Genomic DNA, 16,926 nt, shown 5'->3' on the forward strand with positions numbered 1-16,926 from the left:
ATCCTTGCACAGCATGAATGCCAGAGGAGCTCTGAGGCTGTCAGCATTTTGATTTGGTGGGGGGAAACACCATCAAAACCACATATATTCTTAAAATATACCCAAACAGTTTAAATGCTGTCAAACAGAGCAGCAAATCACAGAAGATGTAGCATTTCTCATAGGTGGTCCTTAAAGTTCTACTCCGGGTAAATTGGCATGTGATAATATATGACTACAAAAAAACCACGTCTTCTAATAAGTTATAAAAGCTTTTCTTTGATTCAAATCCAGCGATGAGTGGCAATCTGTGAGAGTCTTATCCTTCTAGAGACTTTCCTAGCAAATACTTCCATTTTTTTCTCTCTCATCTGCACGTCATACTGGAAGACAACTGGGAGCTGGACTTGTGCACTATAGGAAACATTATTAATCTTATTACCATCTGAGCACCTCCCCGGGTGCTGCTGAGCAGCCTTTGCTGGACCGTGCTGGAAAAACCATTTATTTAGCTCCTCAAGGGCCTGGTCCAGTATCAGCAGATGTCAATGGAAAGACTTCCAGGGAGCTCAACAGATCAGGATCCCAAACAACCTCCAATATGGTAGCCTTCTCTAGGTTTCTTTGCTCTTTTCCTTAGAAAGAGTCATAGCCAAAGCAATTAGGAATATCTGAAGTAGGAGATGTATCATGCTATACATCTTTTCACAAAACATCTTTTTCCTGGGGGACGCCGAAGTTGCAGAACATCTATTCTGGGGGCACACAGATGACACCCAATGTTTCTTAATTATGTAATAAGTACTTTTAGGATGGTGTAGTCTTGCCGTCTCCGGCAAAGGCAAACGTGGTAACTGTTCTGCTCACAGTATTAAATACACTTCTCTCGCTATGCAGTGGAAGGATGTGTTTAAACTCGCAGTCTATCACTATTCCTGGATAGTGTAGGAGAGTCCAGGAACACTCAAGATGTCTTTTCCTGTGTATATTAACTTGCTGAGAACAAAATAGTGTTCTTAGAAAACATGAGTCTTACAGCAGAAGAAAGTTTCCTTCATGACTGTGCTACAAAGGTTTCCCAACAGCTGCTTGTTCATTTGGGTGCATGAAATATTAGGTTCAGCCTGCTCACAAGCGCAAACACGTAATTTCTTCTCACTGTGGCACCTTCACTGTGGTCATTTCCACCTGGCTTTGTAAAGTTGGCAAGTGCAGTACTAGCACAATGTCTTCATTGTACGAGCTGTCAGAGGAGAGCTGCGGAGTTCCTGCGACCTCGGTGAAATGCCAGCCTCCCCCCAACGCCAGCTGTTTGTCCTGCCTTGCAAGGAACCACAAGGAACCCAAAGAGTTTTGCTGGTGTCCGATGTGAGTGGTGAACACCAGCGGCTTCAGGTGTTGCTAGGTGGTAGGTCAGCACACCCAGGGATCAAAGGGTTGGTTGGGCGACCTTCAGCACACTGAGCTCGCCAAAGCCCCCAGAGCAAAACCCCTCGTCTGCCCAAGCAGGGGGGTGGGTGAGAACTCAACCCTGCTCTCAACACTTCCTCACGTCAAAACTTTCATGGAAGCTTTTGCTCAAGGCTCAGGTGTACAACCCCTTCCAAGCAAGGAGGTCACAGCCCAGGCCCTCAGAGGAAAAAGTGAGTGTCAATGAAATGGAAGAGGTGTCACTGTTTTAACACTGAGATTAGGCAAAATCTAACCCCCATTAATCCTTCAGAGCAGGGCCTCTGGTTTGTTCTTTTTTCAATCTATTCTGTATTCAAAGCAAGTACATTTTTTCTGTCACTATACCGCTATTGTTAACAACTATAAATGTATTAAAAACACAGGGGCATTTTAGTATGTGTATTGTGCATAAGAAATATTGTTACATGACAAGCTCCAATTGGCAAGTGAAAAGAGGTTTTATTGAAGGAAATAGCAGTAGCAAACAGTGAACTATGCAGAATAATGGTAATTGTTCCTTTAACATTGGCAGCGCGCGTTCACTTAATATGACTGCTCCTCTGTCTCTGCCTCATCCAGACCCAGAGGACCTGTTAGACAAGCAGGCAGCCACCTCTCTCTGGGATCAAGCTGTCAATGCAAACTTGCTTTCTTTCTATTTCTCCGAGCTAAGCTATACCCCCAGAGCTCCCGAAGCTTTTCCTGAGTGAAAGCTTTAAAAAAGCTCCATTCTAAATTACATCACACGAGCTGTTCTCTTCAGACTGACAGAACAAAAGCGGGGAGGGGGGGAGAAATGCCAAAAGTACCATCTGAATGACTCCTGAGTTGCACAAAACGATTTACCTCCTCATGCTTTATCAGAGCAGACTAGTTGTCTTGACCTTGCCTACCAAACCCCCAGCAGTGTCCCCTAACTAGCAGAGAAAGTTTTCATTGTCTGTGTTCGCAATACAAAGAAATACAGAGCTGTTGGGTGCAGGCTTTTTGCTTGCAACAGTGGGGTCTTGGATGCCCCATTAAGAAAGGTCCTAATGGGGGCATGGTGCTTTCTAAACTTTTTTAGATGACATGGTCTCTAACACAGCCAGTTCATTGCTACCGGTAGAGACCAGCCTGTGCGTGCTGCAGAGCCTGGTGTGCTCGCCCTTTAATCAGGGACATCCCAATTAATGGTCATGGTGAAGACTGCTGAGGGCCGCTGGCAAAATCTGAGAGGTCTCTCAGGTTGGCTCCAGCTGGGACTCTCCAGTTAAAGGTCATCAGCAGAAGTGAAGGGAGCAGATAAGCATTACCAACTTCTGTTGGGGTTGAATAGGAAGAAGATATTGGCCTATCTCCCCTTTCCAAAGGCTTTCAGGTGGTACCAATTGGTTGGAGAACCCACACTCAGCAAAACATCCTCAGCTGGGAAGGGAGGCGGGCATAGGCCTTTCTCCTTCTTCAGCAGATAAATAAAGGTAAGAAGAAGAAAGCAACATTATGGCTGTTCTCCAGGTAAGGGTGGAATCAGGGGCCTTTGTAGGTGACTAGGTGTCAGTTTGGGGGTTGCCTGATCCCAAAGTAATCTACTGAGATCCTGCAAATAGAAATGAGCAGGTTCTGAGTGGCTCATAGGCTGGCCCTTTTGGGATTCTTACCCAATTTTCATAAGAAAGTGGTTGTGTGGTTAGAAGCTTGTTATCTTCATAGTCAAAAACTTGTAGGCTTAGCCCACAGCACTTGTTCTGCTGTTTTGAGTAAACCTTAAAATGTTTAAGTCATTAATATAAAGAATAGTCTCATTTTAAACATGGCCTGAAATCTGAAACAGATAATGGGCTAGTACTAAGGCAAAAAATATTACTCACTGTCCCCATAGGATTAGAATAATTGACCTTGTTTTCTTGCATGAAAGGGGCAACTTCAGTAGCTGCAAAGATATGGAGCCATGCCCTACATACTGTGGGGAGAAGGAGCTGAGAAGGTGGGGGACTTACCTGAGCCTCCAAGGGGATGTAGGATGGGGCTGTCCAGTTCTGGAAAACAAGAATGGAAGAGGAAGGCTTGACTAAGCAGGAAAAGCTCCTCAGCTGGTGAGGTAGCTTTGTTGTCCACCATAGGCTCCAATGTTTTGTAAACTGCTCAAAACAGTATTGTTATCACAGGAAAGAGAACAGTCAAGGTACTGGGGCTGGAGACTTAGTTTCCTAATTAACTTCACAAATATGGAAAAAAAAATAGATATTAATAGAAGCTGGGATATACCTCTTCCCCTTAGGGATCCGGTGCCCTCTGGCTCTCATTGAGATGATTTCTTCCCCCCCCAGGGGACGCAGCCAGTTTTCCTGTGGTCAACACAACTTGTCTTGCACAGAAGAGCAGAGACTGCCCGACCATCCTGATTCACTGGTGCAGCGTTCATCCCTGAGTTGCTGGTGAGTAAAGCTTACACTTTTTTGCTATGCCTTTCTGGTGGCTCATGTCTGAGTTGTCTTCGTGTACCTGATCAGCGAAATGGCTCTGCCTTGATCCATAAGGGACCATCCTAATGCCCATTAAAGCTGATGGAAATGCTTGGCTTCAGGGCATACTATATCAGGTGTTGTATCTGCTTCCTACGCCAAATCGTGAAAATCTTAATTAGGCAAAATCTTCATTAAAATAATTTCAACCGAGGAAAACACTGGTAATAAACCTGAATACAGACCTCATCACTGTGTGCTTCATCGCATCCCTGTTCCTGCCACTGGTACATATGAAGATGCTGGTCTTTCAGTTTTTGAAGCTATCAGAGTAAGTTATTCAACATAACCACTGTAATACACGCAGCCTAGTTTTCTGAACCATGGTTTTAGGATATGCTGGGGGTTCAAGTTTAGCTCACCCATCTTTATTTTTCTGTTGCAGCATGGCAATACTTGCTATGCTTTAGGTATATTGAAGCTTTGCAGTGCCTTTCACCACCGTGGTATCTGAGTATCTCAAAAATGACGGCAAAGCAGAAAACTTCATGGTGTTTGTAGCATTACACACTTCTCGTTTGCTTGGTGGGGAAGACATAGATCTTATCTAAATGACTGAATACTTGGGTGGCACTGTGATCCCACTGGATGTGGGATTTTGTGCCGTACAGGTCACTCAAAGAATGTTCTGCATTTTTTCAGTATATGTTCTGCAGTTTTTTCAGTAAATCTGGATTTGGGTGCAAATTGTGGAAAAAATGCCAGCCTACCTTGTAAATTTGAAGTTGTGCTTGTAACAGTGGCAACCAGAAGCTTGCTTGCTTATCAAATGAGGAAAACATGATCTGGAAATAACTTTCAGACATCAGGCAGGGTACCATGGTCCTATTTCCAGGCTCTTGATTCAAGCACAGCTGGCGTCTCAGCAGGACAGCAGCAAAGCTCCCCATGGCATGGGGACAAGCGTGCTTGTAGGCGAAGGCTTGTGAGTCTCTGACAGTAACACAAGCAAGACCTGGAGTCCCTGGGGCACTGTGTGGCTGAGAAGAGATTAATTTGCTTATGCCACTGTGCAGACCACACTACCCTCCACTCCTACCCTGCAGTGATTCATGTCCTGTATTCCTCTGCCTGGTACGCTGCTACGTGCTTTGGGGATGTACATTGTGAATTACTTGCTCTCATCTGGACCAAGGTCCAGAAAGCTTACTTAAAAACCTGTAGATAACTCTTCTCCCTTTTCTTCTACAAGTATGTGTAAGCCAAGCTTTATGGTCTCTTTGAACTTTACTAAAAAGAGAACACAAACATTTGCCTCTTCCCATGTGTCTGTTTCAAGCCATGACTGTTCTGGAAGTGTGGTTTGTTTACATCTTTCCATAACAAATGACAATGGTTAAGGTTGCATCTCTGCCAACCTCTTTCAAAGTGGTTTCAAGTAGTTTACTTAAAGAGGGATTATTTCATCTGCCACAGCATTTGAGGCAGCTCTGAGGTAGTGTCTAGCTTGCACAGAACAAGACCACTAAACATCAGCTTGAGGTAGGAAATTTAAGGTCCAATAGACAGTAGGATCACAAGAGCATAGAGTGATAGTTTCAAAGTGTGCTGCACCTGAAGAAAAAAGAAATTGCTTGACTTTTCCTTTCCTGATAGTAGCAGAAAGACTGGAAAAGGCTAGCAACAGCAACTACCTGTTGGAGGTGATGACTGCTTAAATCCTGGCTGTCCCTCAGTGGTGCTTGCAGTAACCACTTAATTTTCTTGTGCCTCAAATAATCCCCTACAAAGCGGGGACATGTATAGTTCCTGATAACACATGATTGTTTAGGTGCTGAAGTCATGTCTGTAAGTTAATATACGCTCTGTAAATGCAGTTGTCAATGTCTTGTGGTTGCTTTGTTCAGCTTCCGAGAGAGTCTTAATTTTTTACGCAGTGAGCTTCTACAGGTATTACAGCTTATGGTCACTAGTTAGCTACAGCATGAGGGTCAAACTTTGAAAACTGTAGTTTTTTTCCAGCCTGTAGGTTTCCTCCCCCTTCAAGTCTGTTTTCTACTCTTGCCAGTACCCTGCCTTCTGTTTAAAGGCATTAGTAATACCAAATAAAGCTAAAGATGCTCGTTATAACAACTAAGTTGTTTCCTTTTTAATCAGAGCACATGCTCATGCCAAGTTTGGCACGAAGAATCTGTGTATGTGTCTGGTTTAGGGTGCAGTAAGCTGATCGTTTGTTAGAAGACTAGTGCATTTCATAAACTTTTGCTTTTCGTTGTACAATTTACTGGGAGGTTGGTATGAGCATTGGTAATCTAATCTTTGCTTGGCTGGAGGTGGTGGAAATACAAAGAATGGGAAACAAAAGGCTATTTCCATGTGTGCTGAATTGTGGTTTGGTGGCAGCAATTGTCTTGTAGCTAAGTGGCCATCAAAACCTTATTTGGGGTGGCAATAAACTTAAAAAAAAAAAATCTTTAGAAAATATATCAGTTTTCAAAGAGTAAAGAAAGATGCAGCAATTATTGTGACACAGGTTTGCAGTCTGTTTCCGATTATCCTTTTGGCTGGAGAGCAGGGGTTTCTAATTGTAAGGTTAAGGAATCCTTTTTATCTATCTCTTGCCTCCTAATCCTATGCTAGACAGTATTGTTTTCTGTGCCTTTTGTCTTCTGGGGAAGGAGACAATCTCTGGCTCATGCAAACATCTTGTTAAAGTCTGCCGAGGATTAGGGGGTGTGACAGTTTTCTTGCTGAGCCTTTTTATTGGGGATTTTTATGCCTGCTTTTCTGGGAGGTCTTTGAAATGTCTTTTATGTAGCAATCATTTCACTCTTTCTTTGTTGTCTCAAATGTTGAGGCTGTATTCTTCTCATCTGTTCCTGTTTATATTCCATACTAGCTGGTCATAACAGTTTAGCTTGAAACTATCATCGCGCCGTGTGCTTCTGAATTGCAGGAGCGCTGTTCACTGCTCTAGGACAATGGCAAGTTTGAGCTTTATTTCAGGGCTTCTGAAGCTTTAGCATGGTTGTTTGGTATGAAATGCTGTTAAAGAGGTTCTAGATGAAAAATAATAACCTAGGAGTTGGACACTTCCAGTGTCCACAGGCACTTAAAAATGTTCCTGCTATGAGGTTCCCCCTTAGAGTGGAGTTCACTACCAGCTGTTTGGTACGATAGGTGCTCAGTCTGGTCTAAACGCCTGCAATAATAAACGGAAGAGACAAGCCCTCCCTGCTGGCAAGTCATCCCATCTTGGCAGAAGGGTTTAAGCCAGGGAAAAAATTGCTCTTTGGAAGACTTGTCCCTGTTCTCAACCCCTGCAGTTGCCTACAGACAAAATATAGGTAACGACCTGCACCAGAAACCAAACTTCTAGGTAACTGAAGTTAGAAAATACAAAGACTAACCCTGGCCAAAGAAATGAAAGAACTTATCTTTTCCAAGTTTTTCCAAATTTCTTGTGAAATTTCACACTTCAGTTTCAGAAAGCTGTGGGGTTGGTAAAGGTACTTAAGGACAGATAAAACACAAGATTTTGCTTCCTGAAGTCTTTATTAAATTAATGTTTCTATATTTTGAGTGGCTATCTTAAGGCACGTGGACTTCTCGTCTCACTTTTAATGAGATGGTAAGCACATTATTGCCAGTTTCCCACAGTGCTTATTTCTGATGCTGTGTACACTCGGATACCAGCTGGGGAGATCCCAGGTTCAATGCTAAGTAAGAAGCCAGGGTTATGCAGCCTTGATGAAAATGAAGGTATCAGAGGCATGTTTCTGAGACATTTGTATGGAAAAACTGGTTGCGTCACCTCCGCTTTAAGAAGATTAAGGTAAAAATTGTGGGGTTTGTGAAGTCATTACTAAAACTGACTAATGTGCACAAGATGCTGTTTCAATTTTTTAATCTATCTAAACCCTTATTTATTTCACTAAAGAGTGTATTGTATCTTCACAGAGGAAGAAGCTACCAGCTTAGATGTTTATCTTTTGCGTCAATAAATACCTTCCTAAAAGCTGCGTTTTCTCTCCCTATCAAAAATTTGCCCCATGTAACACAGCATTTCCGCCTGCCTTTGCTTGCAGCCTCTCTAGCCTAATTTTTAGTGTCTAAAGCCATATATATCGTTCCATTTCACACTCAACCACAAAATCCACTCTTCCAGATATGACCTCAGTTTATTTTATGTTGCATGTCTTTTTCTTAAAGTATTTTATACATAGCATAATATGCAATGATACGGCACTGATGTTTATCAAAATTGTTTTACACTATACTTATTTCGATTCCTGTCTTTTTGGATCAAGTACAATACAGCTGCAGATTAATACCACCTTTTAAAATAGGTTTAATGTGTTTATTTTCTTAACACATTCACTCCATCCACTAACTTGTTATATGGATTATATTCAATGGGAATCTTGTGGGACTATCAAAGGGCATTTATTTTCTATTGAAATAACAATTAAGATAACACGCAAACTAATACAGTAATCAAATAAACCTGGCAAATAACAAAAACTTTTTTAAAGCTGCAGAGGCACGCTAACAAATCTATTTGATCAATATATGGGATGTGAAAAAAGAGGAGACAAGATTGACTGATGAATAAAATGGAACTGACACAAATAGGCTGACAGCCAGTCGCAAGTCTCTTTAGGGCAAATGCAATTAACTTAGAATAATAGACTCAAATTTGATGGTTAGAAATGCATTTTTATTAACAATCACAGCCTGAATCATTATGCACTCTTCTGAATAAAATTGTAGTTATCCTGAAAGTCTGTGTATATGTGTATGCATGTACATACAAAAAAGCCTTGTTGAAGGAGAGCGTTATTTTTGTGACAGAATAGATGTACGAGATTTAAAATATAAAGCGTACACAAGTATAAATCTAAATATTCAAACCAGCAATGTAAAAATCACATATGTGGTGTGCTAGTGTTAATGATAAAGGCAATAAGCATCGGTCCCAGGACTGCTTGTTCTTTTGGGATGTGAAATTGCAATCAGGGATTTACAGATTTCATTCTGAGGCAGAGAAGTCATTACTAGAAACATAAGCTCATTCTCTTTACTTTAATAGCTATTTTAAATCATTCATTTAGAAAATACATTAACTGTTTATTGTATAGGCAGTACACTTCTATTGGTATTCCATTTTCATGCCTTTTTATAATCCTTTTTAACAAATTATTTTATTAAAAGAAGATTAGAATTAGCAAAAGGATTCTACCAGTTTTTGAAAATTCTACTCTTGAAGAAGGATATTTCCCATTATTAACAGGTATGCAGTATTAAAACTTTAAAGGGAGGGAAGATATTCAATTGCTAATGTGTCCTTTTTCTTTTGACCTTCATTGCGGAGGCTGATTGCTATTTGTAAATTACTTTCAAAATTACTAATCTCATTTAATTTCTGAATAAATACATAATCTTCTCTTTTTTTCCACAAAAAATCCTTGGGATTTAGATATGAAAAGAGCTGTCTGTAGGATATGTTATGGTGCAGATGTCTCTTATTTGTGGGAAACGATAAAATACACCACTTAATGCGGAGAAACTCTACATGGTATTAGGGAAGTATAACACGAATATGGAACCATGATACCTGCAATGCTTGGTGCTGAAATATCTTGAGGAAAAAGGTGTAATGGTAGGAAGTAAAACTGCACTGGAAATGATTTAAATCTAGTGTTCTCCAGCTCAGTGTCCTTGGTGGACCACTGGCTGGCCAGGGACAGGATAGCAGCAAAACATGATGCTCTGTAGCTGCCTATAGCATGAAGAAGCTGGTGTAAAACGTCATTGTGGTTCTCAGACAGTTTCTGGGGTTGCTGAGCTCGATCCAAGAAGCAACCACGCTTGGTTTTCTCCACTTTGAAGGTGGTTTTAATCCTCCCTGTCTCTCAGAAGTGAGAAGTGCGCAGATGTAGTGGGAAAGCAGACTGTCTAGTGCTTGGTAGGGGAGAGGCCCCTGAAACCATTGAGAACCAGGATAGCATGTGGCTGGGGAACAGTTTTTTTCTGGTAAACACCTGATGTCTGGGGAATTTGTAGGTTGCCATTTTGGTTTTCTGCCTTGAATTAGCCCTGAAGTCATTGCCATGAGGGGAAAACTGAAGAACTCCAACGGTTGCTGGAGACTTTCCATCCATTTCTTTTTTTTTTTCTCCTTTCCTAATCTATTCTAGATATTCACAGCAGCCCACCACAACAGTTCCTGAGCTGGCTTCTTGAATAGCTGGTATTGCCTAATCTTGGAGATAAGATGGATGGATCTCACATGTTGTTCTAGCACCACCAAATCTGGTGTGTGCCTAAAAAGGGAATAAACCTGTTGAGTCTCACATAGTTGTTTTACTTTGACACAGAAGTTGTTGCAAAATGCTCAGACTTGGACTGCTAAAGACTTCTCACAGGTCTACATTTGGTGTAGAGGGAGTTTGAGTAGTCAAATTTATGTTATCTATTCAATTCCTCCTTACCGTGTCTGTAGATGTGTCACTGGAGACTGATGGTAGAAAAGTTACTTCTTGGATGTGATGCCAGAAAAAAAGTATGTGCTCTTTTATGACCACAGTTACTTAATGTTTTAAATGAGAAACAGGTCTTAAAATAACTTAGATGAAAGGTTTAGTAGGTAAACAGACTAAGGAAGAAAGACCAGATATCGGCCGATTTAAACGGGGGCAGCTTCTTTGTAGTCAATGCACAACTAGTATAGGGGCTGGGGCTGCGGGCTCCGTTCTTCCATCTTGTTGGTTTTAGGCCAGTGAAATACTGCTGAACTTCACACAATGTTTCCTGATGTGTGGTGATGTAAGAGAAAGGAGGCTCAGGCCCTGCTTGATGATAGACTAATTCTCCACTGATGTAATCATCCAACCAGAGCAAGAATGACTCACTCCATCCATAAATATCTTGGGGCCTGCTTCTGGTCACGCTTAAATCTGTTCACACCAACCTCATCTCACTCGCTTGAATGGGCTTACTCCTGACTTAGAATGATACACGTAAGAGAAAACACAGGCCCTTAAAAATCAAATCATAATTAGTTTCCCTTAATAGCTGCTCTATTAAAAAAAGTCAGATCTTCCAAAAAAAAAAGTATTAGAAAGCAAAAGAAGATGCTTTTAAGTGCATTAGTTTTTTTTCTTAACCCAGCAGTAGTAGACTTGGTGATATATCTTACTTACAATATGTTTCTATTGGCATTCAAATTCCATATTTTTATATTCCCTCTTCAGAAGTTTATTTCATTAAAAGAAGGTTAGAACTAACAAAATGAACTTCCATATTTTGAAAATGCTTATCCTGAAAAGGATATTTCTCCCCAGCACCTCCATCTTAAACCTGTTCAAGTTCAGAACTCTGGTTTCACCATTTCATGCTCTCAAAAATATTAAAAGATTCAATTCCCCATTGGTTTACACTTTCCTTGCTTTCTACCTTCTACAAATATGGCTTGGCCGGGATGTTCTCGATGAAACAAAAATACTTTTGCTTTACTTTCTGTTCACCTCATCCTCAAGCAGGTGCCAGGCAATCTGCAGTAGCTGTTCTGCTACCTGAGAAACGTTCATATATAGAAACACCAGGCCAGCCCCTGTTGTCGCAGCATGGGGAGCCAAAAATAGATGACATGAGAACATATTTCTTCCCATGAAGATTTCTGCAGCTACGTGATGTCTTCAGATAAGCGGGTTTTAGTGGTAGAAAAGAATAGTGTTGGATTGGAGAATCTAGATGCTTTTATGATATAAAAATAGTCTCCATAATATATGTTTTATTAGACAGGGATAGACAGACATATTTGAATATTTATCTTTCCCCCAGTGATGAAGAGTTGTGCCAACAACTGGTCCTCCGTGTCAGGTGTATGCCAATTCCTCCTATTAGCATGATTGAAAAGTCACAAAAAGTGAATTGTTTACAAAAGCCGCATTTGTAACTTATTTAATTGCACAGCATTGGTTTCCTGTGTGATTCAAGACTATCCTGAAGGCTGAGTTGCACTAGACATCAAGTTGTGTTAGTGCCACTGGCACGGGGGAAGATGGTATATCTTAAAGGTGAGGAATGATGACAAAAAGTGTTACAGATGATTCATCCGGAAAGGACTCCCTAGTTCAGCTAGCCCCAGCCTGCATGACACGAAAATATCTGTAGGCTAATCCCTTAGGTGTTTTCCCTCTCATTTTCTCTTGACACCATCAAGTGACAGTGCCTGAAAAGCTTCCTGGGGCAGAGAGTTGCCTAATTGTCCTTGCTTGGAAGATAGTTCCCTACCATTCAAGCTATGTTTTCTTATTTTCCCAAATAAGTATAAGAACAGGCATCCTGCTGTGGAAGCCGAAAGAAACTTAATGGGGTAAGTAACTCCAAGTGGAGTAAAGCAGTCCACACTGCAGGTTTTTCAGAACTTGATTTTTCTGGAATAATTTGTTTCCTCTCTGATCTTCGTGGTGCTAATTATGCTTTTCTTCAAAATAAAGGGTCACATTTTGTTCTCTCATGTGGGTTTTTATTAAACCAAATTGCTCTTAAAGACACCAAGGCAATTGCCTTTTCAGTTAGGACCTAAATTTGCTAAGGTTTGATAGGTATTTTATTTATAATAGGCAGTGTCAGTGATGATAGAGCAAGGGATTGGTTCTGCATCGGCTTTTATGGCAGTGCTAATAAAGTTCTCTGGCTCCCAGATAACATCTAACAGGCCCTATACTGCAGCGCAAAATTATGGTTAAGACTCAGCTGGTAGTTACTGTCCAGTAAGTGTTCGATATATTTTAGTAGGGTGTTAGTAAAAGTTAACTCTAGTCACTGGTGATTTCTGCCATGGCCAAAAATCTGTCAAACTAGATGCTCAGTGCACATACTCTTGAAATGCTCTTGTCCCTGAAAACTTGAGTTCTACATAGGTAGCTGAATCGGGATGATTTTACAGATGATAAGCTGCAGTGTGGACACAGGTTTGGGGTTTTTTTTTTTTCCCCCTAAAGAACATAAAGGCAGCCTAGGAATAGCCAGGTATGAAACTTTGTTGTTTTGAGGGTTAAACAGATAGTAAAAAGCATATTTTTCTCCAGTTTTAAATAGGCTTTATCCTCTATATTTCTCAAAAATCCTTCATTTTCTTCTGTAATCAGGGAGACAACTACATTGATACAGAGCTGGAAAGCCACCTAAAAAGTGTGTCTTTTTAATTCCTTTAGGTTCAGTTTGAACTCTTCATAGAAGAACACTTATGTAATTTCAGTGAAACTTCTAATCTTACCAAGAGAAGGTGAATTGGTGAGGGTTACCGTTATGCTTCTCTTCAAACAATCTCTCCCAAAATATTAAGGAAGGAAAACCACGAAATCGCCCTAAAATGTCAAAAAAACACCTACATAAAGTGTTACTTTCTTGTGAAACTAAGCAGAACTGTAACTACCTTGGAATTCCGAGTAGTCCATAGAGTTTTGTGATTTTTTTTTTTTTGGGGGGGAGCAGCTAGTCCAGTACAACTATCGTGTCTGACCAGAGCTCATAGAACCGTCCTCAGTAATTTTTCCTTCAGAGGGGTTTATTCTTTGTGCATCAGTGAATGCAGTCAGACCCCACCGACTATCACCAGAGGCCCCCATCTTTAAAGCTAGGTGCTGCTCCCTGAAAGCCAAAGGGAGTTTTGCCATCGACTTTGATGAAAAGTAGGAACAAGCCCTTTATTTGCAACTTAAAGCAAGTAGGTTAGAATTATGAAGAATGATTATTTAAAATAGCAATGATGTAATATCAGTGTCAATTCCATTATTTTAACAGATGTAAATTTGCTCTGCACTTGAACTCTGAATTTTAATGGCAATATTAAAGAGATACTATTAAGACTACTTAAAAGAACTATTTGTAAAACGTGTCTCCAGTTAGGGGGGGAAAAAGTTTAAATTGCTTTTTTATTCAGTCTGCACAATTATTTATTTGAATGGGTTTGTATATTACAAATTAATATGTATTAGAAGCTGAAAAGATGACACAATAATTCCAGTAGTCACTGGATATGGGAGAGCTTGCACTATTTAGACAAAGCAGATAGACTTCTTAACCAACCATAGCTTAGGTAGCCTTCACTATAGGGCAAATAAGGATTTTATGATGTACATTATGGACAATATAGATGAAGTAGTTGAAAATCAGCTGTCTAAATAACTTTAGGGTAAACTTACGTACATTCCAAGGCAACTTCCATGTCAATAACTCCAGTGTTGTACCTGGCTGATGATGACTACTGTCACTTTCCTGGCAGTCAAAGGGAACTGAGGATTTGGAGGTACTCTACAGGATCTAGTCCTAATTTTACGCTCAATCTGCATTCCCATGGGACACCGATGGGAGAAGCAGGTCAGTGTGGCCAGTCCTGGAAACAGACGTCTTAAAACTTATGTACAAGGCTGTTAAGATCTGCTGTCTCAAAAGTGTATTTTCTGGAGGGAAAGTTTAGTTGTTTTAAAACCAATTCTAGGGCCACAGTCCAGAGCTCATAAAATTAAATGGAAGACTTTGAGCGGGCTGGCATTGTACAAACTAGGTTATCACAGGCCAAAAAAGGTGCTGCCACTTGGGTTTGGTTTTTTTTGGAAGAGCAATAAAATATACTAGAAAATGAGACTGAAAATCAGGGAAAGCCAGATTCTAATAATTCAGTACTGCCTTAATTAATACTGAATAATTCAGTATTAAGGACTTGACCTTTCTGTCAGTGCCAGTCCTTTGTGATCTTTACCTCGTCTACAGCTACTAACTTTGGGTGTTAAGGTTTTTTTTCCTGTTTGTTTCTTGGAAATATGCAGAGCTCATCTTCATTAAGAAGTGCTGGGCACTGGCAACCACAGCCAAGGGTCTCAGCTACCCAGAAAGCTGGATATTTAGAATGTCTAAGTATTATGTATATCCAATATATATCTAATTTAGTATTGGGTATAAAATTTACTTTGTTACTGTCTCAATCTGTAGGATGCCTCAGTTCCTCAAGTGGTGGTATAGGGGAATGTGAAACAAGCCTGAAAAGTTGGGATCTGAACTGTTCTGAAGTTTAAAAAGGCTCTGGGCTGAGCTTTCACTTGGCTTGCTGTAGAGCATGTTCCTGTCCCGATGCCCAAATTTAGGAAATACCTTCATACTCCTATGTAATTGTTTAATCTCAACTCCTAGTAATCACCTTCGTGGAGCAAATAGGCTGGTTTAGTGGTTAATGGCTAAAAAGCATTTAAGACTATCAGACGAAAAGTAAAAATTTGTCATATTTTTTTACCTGATTAGGAAAAATAAATATGAAGTGTCTGAGCGGAGCTGGACACTGAATCATTTGACCTAGCAATTGTTTCCTCTAAGTATTTGAGCACAGTCTGAGAATGCCTTCTTGGAAGTATTCAGTTTTGATCCAAGAAGAAACGTCTCTTTCCATTAGTTTTTATTTCCCCCTCTTGCTGCAGACAAACCAGAATATTACAAAGGGCAAAGCCATGAAACTTTCTCTAACTTTCCCTCAGGGGAGAAAGCAGGCTTTTTCATCTTAAAATGACAGTCGTTCAGTTGTGCAAAAAATGCCTTTCATTTCTGTAAAAGCCACCACGTTGAAAAATCTAAGCTGAACTATTGTGGCAGGAGAGAAGGTGAGGGTGTATTTGACTGTAGCATACTTGTATAAACTCGCATACAGCTAGATTTAGACATCGCTGTGTACAAATACAGTCTCCGTGGGCAGAGAGCACTTTTTTCTTTCAATGGAAGCACACCCTGACTAACGTTTTCTGTTGTTATCTCTGGATATAGCAAGATTTACTACGTTATGCGACAAACCATAGCGGTTAGCTGCTCAAAGCACAACTTCTTGGCCACTGGGTCACCATGGTTTTGACACAACTGGCCCAGAGCAGAGTGCTCAGCGCAGCCTGTTTGTAGCACAGTTGACCAAAGCAACTAGAGCTCAGCGTAAAGTTTTAAAGCAGAGCCAAATGCAGCCTAACAGGCAAGCTTGGAAGAGATCCCCTGCCAGAATTCAAACCCCGTTCTGCTGGTCTACTTGTAACTAACTGGTACAGTCTACACAGTGCTCTTGAGATTAATAAATATATAATCCCATAACCCACAGTCCATTACCACAGTGTTTGAAACATTTCCCATTAACAAAACACAGTTCATGCAGGTAAAAATATCAATGTGTCTCATTAGAGAGGAAAAAAAATGGAAAATATGTATTATATTAAAGCTAAGTTTTGCGCTCTTGTGCAAAGTTTGAGTGGGGGGAAACTGTATTTCTCCAGGTGGTCTCAAGTGGAGGGAAGGATACCATTTCTTGGCTACAGCAGCAATTAGAAAGAAGGCAACACTATACCCAAGATGTGTCCTTTAATCTAGGCCAAGGCATTCTTCATCTTCTATCAGAAGCAGTTTTGGCAACGTGCCGAAGCACAAGCCTAACATCAAGCATATGAGTAATCCTAGTGACTCTGCTCTTGAAATCTTGGTCAAAAGAATCATATCCCATGTTTGCTTTTGTCAGCGTTTCAGGTTGCACAGCAACCCATACAGTCCTGTGTTCTGATTTTCTTCAGCAATAATAAAGAACTTGTGTGTGACAAAGAGACGAAGGTGGGGCTAAAGTATGGGCGGATTGAACCCTTGGGAAAAATAATACAAGAAAACTGTATATGATGAATACATACATTGCAGACCCATGACACGAAAAGCAAGCAGGCCAAACCACTTGAACCTTTGTGCAATAAAACCTTTTCTTACCATTTTATAGTAATTCTTGACTAAAATCAGTACTACAGAATACTGTGGGTGGAAATGGAAGAGGAACACTGACGTTATTAATGTCAATGAGCAGCTCAGTCAATCTCTAGGCCTCAGTTGTTGACCCTCTGTTGAACCAGCTTATGTCTGGGCACAGCAAAGCAGACCTTCAGTTTGTGTATCGGGTCTGGAAGGGAGCTCAGTAGTTACTAGACGCTCTGCCTGAGAGAGGAGATTCAAATGGACTAAATTCCTTTTATTCGTG

General features: G+C 40.6%; 1 protein-coding gene across 1 annotated transcript in view; it reads right to left on the reverse strand.

Annotated features, from left to right (window-relative positions):
* The window catches only part of MDFIC2 (MyoD family inhibitor domain containing 2), a 47,214-nt gene that overhangs the window by 15,833 nt on the left and 14,455 nt on the right, over nucleotides 1–16,926 (reverse strand). The window contains exon 2 of the mRNA XM_054216716.1: nucleotides 3,411–3,449. Within this exon, the coding sequence (XP_054072691.1) occupies nucleotides 3,411–3,449 (39 nt within the window). The remainder of the gene's footprint in view (nucleotides 1–3,410; nucleotides 3,450–16,926) is intronic.

Source organism: Rissa tridactyla, chromosome 10, assembly GCF_028500815.1.
Source record: "Rissa tridactyla isolate bRisTri1 chromosome 10, bRisTri1.patW.cur.20221130, whole genome shotgun sequence".
NCBI lineage: Eukaryota > Metazoa > Chordata > Aves > Charadriiformes > Laridae > Rissa > Rissa tridactyla.